Source organism: Drosophila bipectinata, chromosome 3L, assembly GCF_030179905.1.
Source record: "Drosophila bipectinata strain 14024-0381.07 chromosome 3L, DbipHiC1v2, whole genome shotgun sequence".
Classification (NCBI taxonomy): Eukaryota; Metazoa; Arthropoda; class Insecta; order Diptera; family Drosophilidae; genus Drosophila; species Drosophila bipectinata.
The window spans coordinates 16313222-16327946 of NC_091738.1; the positions used below are offsets into that span (position 1 = coordinate 16313222).

At 40.8% G+C, this 14725-nt stretch overlaps 2 protein-coding genes across 3 annotated transcripts; both read right to left on the minus strand.

Annotated features, from left to right (window-relative positions):
• Positions 1-182: 182 nt before the first annotated feature.
• On the minus strand, positions 183-14037 carry LOC108119135 (proton-coupled amino acid transporter-like protein CG1139). 2 transcript variants are annotated; one of them, XM_017232162.3, is made up of 6 exons: positions 13975-14037; positions 3673-3746; positions 3294-3443; positions 1371-2183; positions 1148-1307; positions 183-1089 (listed from the first exon to the last, which is right to left on the minus strand). In XM_017232162.3, exons 1-6 carry the CDS (start codon positions 13990-13992, stop codon positions 826-828), a joined length of 1479 nt encoding a protein of 492 aa, XP_017087651.2. In that variant the 5' UTR covers positions 13993-14037; the 3' UTR covers positions 183-825. The 2 variants fall into 2 exon arrangements, with proteins under 2 accessions (XP_017087651.2, XP_017087650.1); XM_017232161.3 differs by lacking the exon at positions 13975-14037 and adding an exon at positions 9022-9543.
• LOC138926208 (uncharacterized) lies at positions 3972-5891 on the minus strand. The gene is made up of 2 exons (XM_070279372.1): positions 5877-5891; positions 3972-4854 (listed from the first exon to the last, which is right to left on the minus strand). The coding sequence occupies exons 1-2, from the start codon at positions 5889-5891 to the stop codon at positions 4156-4158; spliced, it is 714 nt and encodes a 237-aa protein (XP_070135473.1). The 3' UTR covers positions 3972-4155.
• Positions 14038-14725: the final 688 nt, after the last annotated feature.

Sequence of the window (14725 nt, forward strand, 5' to 3'; positions counted from 1 at the left end):
TTGCCAAAAAGTATGCTACATTTTCGTGATATATTAATAGAAACAGCCCGAGAATTTATAACTTTAAGAAACCGTGATTCAATCCACTAAAAGGCCTTTAATTTGTGATAATTAGCCTTTATAATTATTCACATTCCCTCCCTCATAAATTCCATATTTTATGCAATAACAACTCCGATATATTTCAGTTAAAACAAATCCAATTTGGTTGTTTTTATTAGCTTTTATTGTTTTTTTTAATGCAATTTTTTTGCTACCCCTGGGGGGCAGCGGGTCTTTGTTTGGTATTGTTTGTAATATGTCATGATTATTGAAATAGGGCGTCGATAATGTACAGCATAAATCAAATGATTAAAAACGAAACAAATTGAAGAACAAAACAAACTGCGGCTGCTTCGTCCGTCTGTCTTGGCTTAGTTCGAATAGGAACTAAATTAACGACTAAGTTGTTGTCAGAATCACTACGATACAAAATCACGTCTACAAGAATTCTCTAAGTAACCTTAATGCCGCACCTCAAGCGCAAGCACTCAAGGTGTGGTGGCACCGACTAAATCGAAATACTTTTGTTGTTTTTTGCTTTCTTTTTGGTATGGCAAGGACAGGATCGGCGGAAGGGGTCGAAAAGGAAGCCGGGTGAATGGTGAAGGGTAAGGCCAAAGCGGAGGGGTTCATGGTTTCGAGGGGTACTAGAAAACTTTGGTTAGCCCTAAAATTAGTTAAAAACTTAGCTTAGACATCCCTGTGCTTAGAAGAGTTTCATTTAAGACTAATTTAAATTAAATTAGCATATCATAGAATAGCACCGAGCACCGTGTGCCGCTCTCAGTGTTTGCCGCTGAACTCTGCGTGGAACTCGAGGATGCTGACATAGGTGCCGGCCACGAAGCCCACCACACCGAAGAGTATCAGTCCGGAGTTCTTCCACAGCCGCCACTTGAAGCGCCCGAATCCCGGATCCTCGTGGTAGACGGCCAGCTCGATCACCGCCGGCACGATCATGCCCAGCGTACTCAGGCACACGGCTCCGATTAGGCTAATGAAGGGTCCCAGGTTGGGCAGGGCCACGGCAATGCCTCCACACAGGATCTAAAAAATAAGGTTCAATTAACCTCTATTTAATTATTCATTTTATAGAAAAACTTACCACAAGAGCCACACGAAGACCGTACTCGCTGATGTTCTGGCGTTCCGGCCGGATCTTGTGCTCCAATCCCTTCCACAGGATCGTGACTGGCACGTAGAACTGCAACGTGAAGGTGAAGAAGATGGCAATGGCAATCATCAGCTTGACGGATTGGGCCAATCTGGAAAGAAGAACAAATCAATCAAGTCTCTGTCTAGTATCAGAGGTATATCCTTAAACTTACTTATCCTCCAAAGGCAGATTCAGAGTTATGCTGGCCTGAGTCTCGGGTCCGTACTTCAGGAAGCCAAAGAATCCCACCAGGGTGTACAGTCCAATCACCAGACCCATGCCCATGTTGAGGACCGAGGGGCAGCCAATGAAGTGAGTGGGGTTCTTCATGTCGTTCTCCAAGGACATGACTACACCGATGCCCTCCAGAGCGAAGATCACAGTGCCGAAGAAGAGCGGCCACTCTGGAGGCGCCACAATGCCAGGACGCTCGGCGGGAGCCGGCAGGTCGGAGAACATGTAGATGAAGGTGATCACAATGCCAACGAACATCAGGATGTTGGCGATCATCGAGAAGGGCGTGAGGAACTTAAGGTTTCGCACCAAACACATCAGGATCAGAGGGGCCGTCACAACCAGGATCCATATCCGGATGCTCCATTCCATGTCTACGTAGACCTTCACCACCTGCTCCACGTTGGTGGCCACAAACACCAGGTAGATGCAACAGCAGCCCAGCAGATCAATCACCAGAAACGTGTTTACCATAAACCGGATGAAGCGGGACCAACGATTCAGGCTGGGAGGACCGTCTAGGAAGGCCTGCTCGGCCACATCGGCAAAGCCCATCATGGGGATCTTGCGACGCCGGCACAGGATGTGGGCGCACTTGACCAGGATGTGGACACAGTAGGTGCAGAGAGTGCCCACGGCGAAGGTGGCCACCAATCCAAACCACAGGCCGGCGTGGGAGAAGGCCATGGGCATGGCAAGGATTCCGGAGCCCAGGGATCCTTTAAGCAGGTGAACAAATGTCTCGAGGTCCCTGAATTAAAAAAAAGTTAAAAATTAAGAGGTTATTGCTGAAACTTTTGCTTTTATTTTAATTTTCTTAATTTAATGACAATTATAATTTTTAACAACCCCCATAAACCCAATGTTTCAAGACTATAATCCTAATAATATCCCCTATAAATAAATATCATATATAAATAAATATATTTCTTTCAAAATTAGTTAAATACTATCTATATAAATTAATTAAAAATTCTAAAACAGATATAATTGTCTTCCCACAGCTGTAAGATAAATAGAAATCAGTTGCCAAAAAAATAATATTGGGAATGGGGTGATGTGAGGCCTTACATTATTTTCTTTCTTTATTCTTTTTTTTTATTTCTTTAAATATTTAGGGTTTTTCCAAAATCTATCCATAGCCAATTGATTAAAAGGTTAATGTAAAAATCCAAAGATAATATTTATTTCTGTGATCTGATCAAAATTTGCATCTAAACGTCAGTTTATTCGCATACGCAATTTTGTAGCAAGGTCTGGCGGATGCGTTTTCCTCTCACAGTGGCTGGGAAAATCAGTTTTCAAAGAAGGAAAATCGGAAAGGGGGGGAAAATGGGGTTCCTCATTCCACATTCTAAACGAATCGAGCACATTTGTCGGCTTCTCGCTTTTATTAGCCTGTTCGTCCGAGATTTTCTTTGCGAGTTTACTTATTTTTAGTTTGGAAAAAGTAGTTGCCAAAAAGTCCAAGGCCAATGTCAATACAATTGCATTTCCGTTTTCTATTTTCTTTTTTTTTTGTTTTTGTCTCTTAAGATAAAGTCAAAGTCTTCGGTGAAAGGTCAATGACGTGAACGGGGGTGTATAATTAAGGGGATTAGTCATTGAGCGATTAATGGTCCGAGGATCAGCTCTTATCCGGGTGGGAATACTGAAAGAATGCTCTTGAGACTAACTAGATGTATAATTAAATTTATAAAACTTTAAATAAAATATATTTTTAATACTAAATATGAAAAGTACCGACTTTATATTAGTTAATATTTCTAACTAGGTTTCACTTGAAAGAACTTATTATTGAAAGAAACACTTAGATCCTTAGAGATCAGTGATAAATCTTTTAAAAGCTACTATTACTTACGATGTGGGATGCTCCACTTTGCGGTGCTCGAACGGATTATAGTTGCCATCCTCGGAGTCATCGCCGCCTTTCTTCCGGGTTATCACCAGAGGCAGGGTGGATCCAGCCGCCTGCTGGACGGGCACATCAGCCATGTCCGATCGTATGAACCTATCCGAGGATGAGTACATTTCAAACATGGTCGTGGAGGACTCATTGTCAATGTTCTTGTACATCGCGAACGACCGGGATCGGATGCGGATTCACAACAGAATACTCTAACAACGTGGCCGTTGCCTAAGGCATCGACCAGAGGAATGATTCTCGAGTCGCATCTAACCGATCCCGACCGATACGGAATGGGGGAATATGACATTCTCGCGATCGTACGGATACTCACTTGGATTGACCGCCTTTGCCGCCTTTGGGCTTCTCGTTCGATTCTCCGTAGCCCGCGGCGACCGTGGGCACTTTCTGCAAAAAAGAGAGAGGGAAATCGGGCGAAAAGAAAAGCCAAAAATGAGTACGGCGACGGAAAATTGTAAAGTTTTTCGGAAAATTGAATTGAGAAAATGAGTAAAGGAATATTGAGAGCATGTTATGTAAAGCTCAACGCAGTTTCAGATGCAAATTAAAAGGAGAACCGATAAATTGTGACCAAAAAGCGGAAAGCAGAAAAATACGCAAAAACAAGATCAATGAACAAGTTCAATGCAGTTTTATGACACAAACTATTTTCTTCGATTTTTCATTGCTATTATTCAGTTTGTTTTGTATGTTTTTTGGTTTTTTTTTTGTTATTTTTTAACTATCATCTATCAGGTAGCAGGTAATAGGTAATAGGTAACAGGCAACAGGTAACCGGTGGCGTATGCGCAATATTTTATTTCTTGGCTCCCCTCGACTTTTGCACCTGCTGATCCAGTGAGGTGGTCATCACGCCGGAACCGCTCGAAGCGGCGGGCGGAGGTCCTCCTCGCTTCAAGGACATCTTCAGCTTGTGGCGGGCCAGGGCGGCGCCAGTGAGGCGGGTGGTGTTTCCAGACTTTCGACCCGAACCGGAGCCGGATAGGGAGCCAGTGGAGCCGGAGAAACTGCTCAGGCTCAGGCTCTGACCCTTTTCCGGCGGCGGCTGCTCGCGACGAGGCGGCAGCGGCGGCTTTCCGGTGGGCGCGTTCAGCTTGAGGTCTTCCAAGGTCACGATTGTGCCGGATCGGTGGGCGGCAGAGCGGTGGTTTCCAGGCGTCGCAGTTCGGCCAAGGGAGAAGCGGGATTCGTTGGACACGAATCTCGGCGCGTGACTCTTGCAAACTGCGACAAAAAGCAACTGATTCAAGGCGGCAAGCAGCCACACGGCCAGCGCTGTAATGACGGCGACAAACAAAAAACACCCCTCCCCAGAATCCACCGCCTGCCTACCCGTCCACCTGCCACCGACACCACCACTGCCACCCACCGGATCATAGAATGAGCGCCATTTCTGCTCTTGAGTGGGATCATAGGAACCCACTCGCCACCACCAGCAAGATCCCCAGCATTTATTTACTATTGATACTTTATTTTTTTTTTTTTTGGGTGCAGTCTCCCCATGACGTCACAATTCCGAACAACCTCTCTCTCTTACCCACACGTGAGAAAAAGCTGAAATGGGGGTTTTCCGGGTAAGGGGGCCGAGGGCGGAAGGAGCCGGATTCATGAGACTTTTATATAAATTGCTTTTGCGGAATTTCGTTCACCGTTCAGCGCGTTCAAAATAAAACGATGCCCGTCAAGCTAATGAGGAAACTGCGAATTTATGCAACAAATACGTGCAAAACCAGTGCAAAAAGCCGAAAATAAAAAATTGTAGCAAATTGTTCATTTAACAGAATGTCGAGTAGCTTGTTTATTGTTTACGTTCATTTGTTTTTATTATAGTTTTCTTTATTTTTTTTAACAGGTACTCTTAATTATTGTGAGGCGCCATCTGTTGCTTGGCGGCAGAAGCACAAGCACTGTTAGTTAACAGGAAATGTAAACTTTTAACAGCTCTACTGTAGATCATGTAAAATATACAAATGTAGATACATTTTCTTACGTGGGAAATTTGTTTTTATTTTAAATGTTGTTTTAAAGATTATGTTTTAAAGTTAAAAATGAATTAACATAATTTTTTATTAAATATCAATAATAAATAATTATTTAAACAGATATTTATATGAGTGCTTAAGCATTAATCAACAGATGGCGCTAATAGATCATGTTCTGCTAAAGGCCTAACATTTCTAATCATTTAAATTTTTAACTGCCTAAAGATTCCTTAATGTTTTTTTCTTAAGCAACCAAACCGCAAAGCTGCAAAAATTCAACACATTTAATATTTACCCATCATGCTTCACTGACCCCCTTTTAAGACTCTAAATATGCCCGAAACTCGCCTAAAGACCCAATTTTAACCGATTTAGAAAAGCCCCTTTCCGCTTCAAAAGACACCCAGAACCAAACAAAATAAAATACGCAAATGCAAGGGCAAACAAGAGAAGTGGTGTGTGGTTGGAAAACTGAAAGTTAGAACTTGAAAATAGATAGGAAAATAATTAGACAGCTGCAGTGGCGACTAATTACGACAAAGCGCCACATTGTCAGTTGCACAATAGAACTTTCCTACGGTCAGTTATTCAATCTGTCAAATGCTTTGGAGTCTTTACACTGAGGGAAAAAATGGGTTCCAATTGCCCATGATATATATTTAAAATGTGTATATAAGCTTTTAATTTTTTTATTGCTCCTTGGTTTTTTTCGAGTGTTTTAAGTGCTGAGCCGAAATCATTAACTGCGTTGCACTTTTTTTTATTGCATTCTAATATTTTTTTTTTGCAAAAAACAGAAACGTGTCGATGCCAAAGAATGTAAACAGAGTTGGGAAAGCATTTTATTTTTGGCTTGATCAGTGAGGGGGTACGGTGGGGTAAGGTGCTACAAAAGGGGGGCAGGCAGACCCACTACGGGAACACGTGTCGCTGGCCAACTCAAGTTCAAAATGGCGGCAAGTGCGAACATTGCAAAATGTATGACGAATGAGGGACGGAAAATAAATAAAACGAGGCTTCTGCATTGATAATGAGCGAATGATAACGAAAAAGAATGGAAAACTAGATCAGGTCGACTATAGATGCATATATATTTTTTTGTAAAATATATCATTTAATTAAGTAATTTAGTTTAGACTCTGTTAGATAAACCCTTTGAGATGGGCAATTTGGCACACGAATTGGCATTTGCAGGGCATCACGAAATGGTTATCGGCTAATAGCGGTTAGTTCAATTAGCCAAATACACATAAGATATGAGTTATTAGATATTAGATAATATCCGCAGACTGGGAACTGCGCAAAACTATTGAATCATGGGCGCTGGAAACTCAAATCATTCACTGTCATTTCGGTGAAAATTTTAAGTATAGTTTATGGCAGGTATTTCCCGACTTTAACGCCCACCGCCCCAACGATAGCGATAAGGAACCCTATTAATTACAGGGCGTTATCTGGAGGGAAAAAAATCTCGGTAGCCTGCAATTGTTTATATTGCCATAAGCCATCCACCCCCCTCCACCGATATTGTGACTAATCTGGAGTGGGTGACGTCTTTCCGCGAGCATGTCGATATGCAGTCTTCGACCCTTCTAACCCTCTAAGTGATTCATGAATAAGCCAAGAAAAATGACGCATTCTAAGGTGAACTGCAGTTCTGTGTGTGTTCTTCCAATTAGCAATGTCAACTGTAGAGAATGGAAAATACACAAATATGACTATAAACGATAGTATCTCATCCCGATCCCAATCTCATCAATAGAGGCTCCGAAACTGCCCCCAACCTGGCGTGTCGATGAACTTATGTAAGCGGAAAGTGCAAAAATAGAAGTGGAAGTTGTATGGAGGTTTGGTGGCTAGGGGGAGACAGACAAAACAAAAAACGGCATACGACAACAAATTGCAATGGAAAATTTTTAAATTTGTTTGCAAAATGCGAACGACAAAAAAGCGCATAAAAAACGAAAGCCACTGCAAGCCGAGAACTGAATTCCAACACTCGACATCGGCGAGGGGTGTATCACGTGGCCGATGTTTCAATTCCCGTGAAAATCGTAGGCAATCTGTCAATTAGCCATCAGCCGACATCAAACAGTGATCTATTTATACACACCAGGGTGTGCCACGGACCCCCATTTGGGGTGGCGGGATGATTAGGCCACTCACAGCGCCTGCAATTCCAACCAAATAGATAAGATATAAATTTTTTTTTTGCAACATTGCAGTCATCACGAGTACCATACCAGGAAATAGATCAATCCCATGATTTTTCCCAACTTTTATAACTTAAGTATATGTCGTAAAACCAGGTAATTTATTGGCCATTTTACGAGCCAATAAATACAAAAATTTGTTTTAGAGTCTAGACTCTAGAGTGTATATATTAATGACAGAAAATAACAACTTTTAGAAAGCTTTAAGAAAATCATAACAATTATTGGAAACCTCTTTGAGTGGAAAACCGAAACCAATCCGATCTAAATAGCTTCCAGATTGGTCATTGGGCGAAACTGAATCTTGTAGGATCGGATTGGCTGCCTTTGGCGATTGCCAGAACAACCCCATTGATTGTTTATGCCCCTAATACTAGTATATTGGAGTACTTTGCTCTCCAGGTCGGGTTTCAAGTGCCGCCTGCTGTAATATGGAAGTGCAGTGACATGGAGCGATAGATTCGATCCTAACACCCAGTGGAAAGTTACCGAATCCGAAACCCAAAGTGGAGGGTTCGAATCGGTGCCAGAACAGAAGAGCTCCGAACAGTGAAGTGAATAATTGTTGACGATTCAGCGAATTCCGGCCCAGTTTGCAACTTTGGCGCTTGCGCAGCAGCCAAAAAAAAAAAAAACGTTCCATTCCGGGCACTCGAAATGTGAACTCGAAACCCCGAAAATCGCTGACACAGTAGGTAGACGGACCAGCCATAACCGGTCGCCCAAATGCCCTATACCCCGGAGAAATTACACAAAAAAAAAGAAATCCATTAAAGGCAAGTCCGGGCAGACATAAAAGTGCAGCGCGGCGAGCGGAAAATTCCACTGAGTGGAAAATTCCGAAGGGACCTATGCGGGCGGGGGTGAAAAACTGTTTATGCCAGGTTACTCATAACAACACGGACATAAAGGTGAGCCAGGAGGCTCAAAAAACGGAAAAAATCGCTAAAATCATCCCCGAAATTAGGCTTTAGTTTGTTATCAATCCAAACAAACATTAACCCAGAGATTTGCATAAACAATCGTTCAAAGGAAAGTACGTGCGGCCATCGATCAATAAATAAACAAGGCCTTAAAGAGTTAAGACTGCTGGCTTTGCGATTTGAATTTTTCGGAGCCGGAGAACGGCTGTCACATCACATGTCCGTGGAAAAAGCCAAGTCTAAGCCAAACAAAACACCCGACCAGTCATACTTTAAACTTTTGCCAACGGGAAAATATTATCATAATTTTGCGAAATATTATGATATCATATAGGCGGCTATTTGATTGATAACTTTATAAGAAAAGGAAATGCTATGACAGTGACATGTAATTTGTGTTCCAAGTAGTTAGAAGATTAATGAAAAATTTCTGATTATCACTCTGGTGAAATTTGAAACCATCACGGGTTACAGGTTTCTAGAACTTTCCAACCAAAATCTTTAAGAGAATCGTAAAAAAAAAAACCATAATAATATTACTTACAGTGTACTCTGTGGGCGCCAGCGGCGTCCGCGAGTCGCTCTTATGGAAACTCATGGCGATAACGGTAATGATAATCCTTGATCAATCGATAACGATTCCAATACAGGATCGGGCCGTTGGGGTTTCGGGCTTCGATCCTGTCGCGCGTATCGAGTAGACTCGATAATCGAGTTGGACGGCTCCCAAGCACTTTTTTCGATACAAAATAGAATTTAATGGAAGATATTTAATAGCATATGTTGAGACTCGGCTGAGAGTGAGAGATTGCTTTCTTTAATTTTCTTTTTTTTTTTTCAAAAATATTTATATTTTTTTTTGTTAAATAAGAATAAGAAATGCAATATTACTAATGCAACTTGCGAGAGAGACCGTGACCGGAACTGGAATCGGTATTGCAATCAGAGATAGTGCTTAATACGATTCGATTCGTTTTCGATTTCGAGCTATATATAGTTATATTTAATGTTCTGTATCGGAGTTGTTCCGGCAACCAACCGCACAGTTTCAAAAACAGAGCAAGAATGCCAACCTTTGCGCTAAAATTGTCGAGTAGAACCCACAGTCACTGGGAAAATCACCACGATGACTTGTAGTACTTCCCACCACCGGGTTGTGTGGTGAAAAACTAAATTCCCAAAAGGGGCGGGAAAGCCCCGTTAAGAGGAAAAGCAAACCCTTGCTGACATTTTGTTATCATCGGATAACTGTGCTACATAACTGTGCTTTAATTAAAATTTGTATTTATTATATATTAAAATATATTTAAAATATAATTAAATAAAATTTAATTCTAAATATATTGCATTGATTTTCAGACTTTCACCTACAACCCTAAAAGGAAACTGGTTGCCATTTTTAAGGAAAGTACAACGTAGGTCAGCTTTTTCCTCACTTCCGCTCCAAATCATAGATTTTGCCGTATTTGGCAGTCGTACGTTTACGAAGAAATATATTATGTTCAAATAAAATGACTCACAGGCTGTAATAAACTCACAAAATGTATAACATTTAAAACTTTTTATTCAAGCCGATAAGGAAAACAAATTTTTATAGTTTCTGTTAAAGTATTTTTATGACATAAATTATTTTGAATTTCAGAACGGGAAATAGGTTTTTATTATTAAACTGATAACAAATATTTTTATTTTGAAAATTATTTTATATATTTCTATACAATAAAATATGTATAACAAAATATTTCAATAATGAGTTATCTGATTATGAGTATAATAACTTTTTTGTTGTCCCAACAATTGAATGAATCAGTTTGGCAAACATTGAAGATAAGAGCGGGATAAAGACCTAATTAATTAGTGATATTTTTTCCCGATAAGACGCATATAGATGACGATGGATACATATATCTTCCCGTAGCGGGAATGCCACAATTAGCTGCCAATTGAAAGTGGCGACCCCCGGGCGAGTATCGAATATTTATTGATTGCCAAAAATTCATCCCAAGGGCCTTGTCAGAAATGAAAAGACGGAGTGCGGATCACTCATTTGCTGAAATTGAAATCAATTTGATTTCTGCGTCGCATTTATTTATGGGTAACTCGAAACGTGCGCCAACTGCACGTCTGATGTTTCGTCTACGGCCCGGGCACTAACCCCCTTTGCCCCCACCTGCCCCCCTCTGCACACCCCCAGAAAAGAGAAAAACCAGTTCAAAGTGGTTAAATTCCTGACGAATTATATTTATGGAAATTTTTACGATTTCTCCCGCGATTCGCTAGCTCGGCAAATTCTCTCAAACTTGACCGAGTTTTTGCGATAAATGCCAATTGGCAAGGGGATTAGATTGAAGGAACCTTCGATTGTGGATCAGGGTGAGACCTTGTAGGTAGTCTTAATCGAAATGAAGAGTAATTTATTCATGTATCAATGAAGAAAATTTAGCCAATCAGTCAACGTCTCAATTTCCACTCCAGCGCTAACAAGAAACAACCGATCTTCTTTCATTAATATCGTTTAAATTTAAAAAATAATTTTCAAAGGCTCATCCAAAATGCTTGCATACTTTTCGGCACTGAAAACTCAAGCGCCATCTTTTGGTTGCCTGAATGCAGTCCTAACTTAACAACCACAAGATGGCGCCAGCGTGTATTTCCTGCCGCCATCAAATTGCTCATACGCCCCCCTCGCACCAAAAACACCTTATACAGTTTTCGCAAAATACTCCTTAATTTATGTGACCTTTGATGCCGATCTACACAGATTTAGCTACTTAACTTATAGATAAACATAAAAATAACATATGCAGCTTTCACAGCTAAATTAAAAGCAAGTTGTACTTGAACGCTAATTTACAGCAATCTGAATCGCAATCTGAATCTCTGGCAGTTGACAAGCGTGTTATTTAAGCAATTTGCATATGCAATAAAATGCAAAAAGAGAGCAGCCAAAACGCACCCTAAAATTGGAATCGCTAAACGGGTTTCATTCCACACAGAAACAAAGAAGCATACTCTCTTTTGACGCAATTTCTGACAATAAAATCACTCTGAAAATATGCATTTCGAAACGGAACAAAAAGAAAAGATAAACCCACTGAACGGGTATTACCTAAGTCCCACAAACTCCTCCACTTGACATGCAAAGCACAGTTCGCACAATTCATCACTCACAAAACGTAAATCCTTGGGCCATTCACAAAAACACTTGCCGCTCGCAAAAGCCCCCAAACATGACACTTTATAAAGCGATCGAGCTCAGGTTGTTGACTTTGAATGCGGATTTGAGTAGATTCATTTTTCACTTAGCTGTCGATGCAGATTCACAATATTGCTCACCTTTTAAAGGACCTTTAGAAAACAAAACAGGTCAACAGAACCGCTTTATTCCGCCGAAGAACTGTCACTAATAACTGGGCTAACATTCAAGCTTCGAAGAAACCACCTGGCGGATAAGACAGCGGATATCTGCATAGAAGCCAAAATAACCCAGGGTTTAGGGTACAAAGTGACCAAGCACCTGGCCGGCCAGTGACGCTATTATTTATTAATTTCTGTCTGCCGATAAATGGAAAGGAAGAAAGATCTGAGGACCCGCTTCTGACTAAAAACAGCTTGCATGCTAAATTAATTAAAAATCCATGTATTTCCCGACAAAAATAACCGCTCGATTGATAAATCCGATTAAAGGCTGGTGGTACACTTTTAGATATTTCTATAAATACTGGGCGGGGCAATGAATCACTTTCCAACCGACAATGTTGCCAAAAATATATATTTTAAATTGTTATTCGCGTAATTCAGTTATCTCCACGCGGTTAGTTAATGAGCACTTAAGCCTAATTACACTTGCTGCCAATGCCGATTCTATTATTCTCCACTGATCCACTTTATGGAGCAGTCACTCTTAGGTAACGGACACTTGATGACTGCCGCAGGTTCACCGAAATCCCAAAACAAACAGGGGAGCACCCGATAAGGCTGCCATAATATCATCCATCCGCCGTGTTTACCCTGCGCCTAATTGCCCTCTCAAGTGATATACAGGAGTCTAAATATAAAATATGTAGTTTTAGCTGGTTTCTCAGCTGACCCACAAAATGCTCAATTGATAATTGTGAGTAATGAGTTGGAAATAATTTATTCTAGATTTATTAGAGATTTATTGACAGTTTAACCTTTGGAGTGTGTAATACATACATACTATGTGGGTATGATATCTACTATTTATTAAAATCGAATATAAACGATTAGGATACATTCATATTTATTGAAAAAAAAAGAACGATTGCATATTTAGGGGATAAAACCCACCCAAAAGAAAAGTATGTATGCTTGCAAAAATTTTGTAAACCGGTTCAAGAAATAAATCTAATGACTCATAAAGTATAGATTCGTTTCATTATTAAAATTTTATCACTTATTAATGGTCGTCGTTTGCCTAACCAGACATAATTTATATGGATCTAAACTGATTTTAAAATTTTAAATAGTCACTATCCACCCGACCGAATTCCACAATAATCGTTTGTTGATTGCACCAATCATGCAATTGGGTTTATCAATTGAGAAACACTCTCGGATATATTACGCTTACGAGGCACTTACTATATCACAGGCTGCGCCCGTTCCGCTAATCACGGCCAGCGTCATTATCCGATCGAATGGTACTAAACCTACTATGGGAACACACGGAAAACACGGAAAACAATTATATTAAGTATACGCCGCGTTTACAGCCGGAGTCGGTGGTCGGTTGGATGGCTGGCTGGCTGGCTAGTTGTTTGTGGAGCGATTGGCGGGCACAGAATAAAAGCGCGAATCTGGTCAGACATTCATTTTAAAACAAAAGTTTACCGCTCAGCCAACCTCTATCTCGATCCCAAAGCTCTCGGAACCCGCTCGAGTACTGCCTTAACTCCCCCAAAGCCCCTGAACACTCCGTAACCGTGCAAAACATTCGCACTTGGCAATGGCAGCGGTGGAGCATTAACATTAACATTGACTCTGTCATTTGCCTGCCTCCGGCGGCGTCAACCGGGTCGTGGGAGGTGGAGTGTTTTTAGACTGTTTTATTGCAATTCCGTTGACTTGGCCCAGACACCAGAACGTGAGAAATAACTCAAAACGAGATACTGTCTGTCGAAATATGACAATGTTTCAAAAGATAAAGATATCAGCGATCTTGTAGGCTAGTGCACGCAGTGGTTAAATTCTTATCTGTGAAATAAACTGAGTTAAGTGGAAAGTTCTCTTGGGGTTTCTCTAGTGATAAGTCCAGTTAATAGAAAAGCTCCTTTGGTGTTAACCCTCTAATGGGTTTCAGGCAATAACTCCAAATGATAGTAAAAATTTAATGGGACAAGGTGTTCCGGGTATGTCATTAGAAAAATAATAAATCTCAACTTTGAAATGGGAAAAGCAATCAATTTTGTAACTTATAAGTATTATTAAAATTCAAAGTTTACTAAAAAAATAAAAGTTATTTAAGCCAACTTACAGTCTCAAGTGTCGACATGGCAGACCTTGCACCAAACCGAACCTTTCACCCTGACCAAGCTGACACCAACTGATCCTAAACAGATGTCCAACCCATGGATCATCCAAAATACCAGCACGGTGGATAAGTTAGCTCTCTGCAGGCAATAAGCTGGAAGCAAACCACAGAAACTGTGTCACCCTCAATTCCCATTTCCTTCAGCGAGATGCCAGCCAGCCAACCCCAATATAATGATAATAATAATAAATCAGCACCCATCAGAATCAGAACCCCGGGCCAGAGGTATACCGAAATGGTATTCGCTCTTTTGTGCGCAATTTGTGATTAAACCGACGCATAGTGCCTAAAACTGTTTAGAGCCTCAAATTGAGAATAACAAAGCAATTTTTCAATTGAGCTGCCACAAATTTACACGCCGGCATGAGATATGGTCACCCCGCCCATATCTCATTTCACAAACTAAATCTCCGGTTGAAAAGTAAAAGTCCCCTTGCCGGGGAAATTGGCGAGGCCAAAGGGCATTCGACCACCTGACCACCATCATCCATAGAGGTCCATTGCCAGATAGACCAGAAGTATCAGTTTTGGTGGCACGTGTGTATCATATATATATGTATGTATATGACACCAAACAGGGCAGCACAAGTTCAGGGCGAAATCAATTTTCCCTAGCTGGTATTGTATAGTATTGTGTAGTGGGTATGTAGAGGTTTATTTAACAGATGCACTGAAGAAAATTATTAGTTTAATA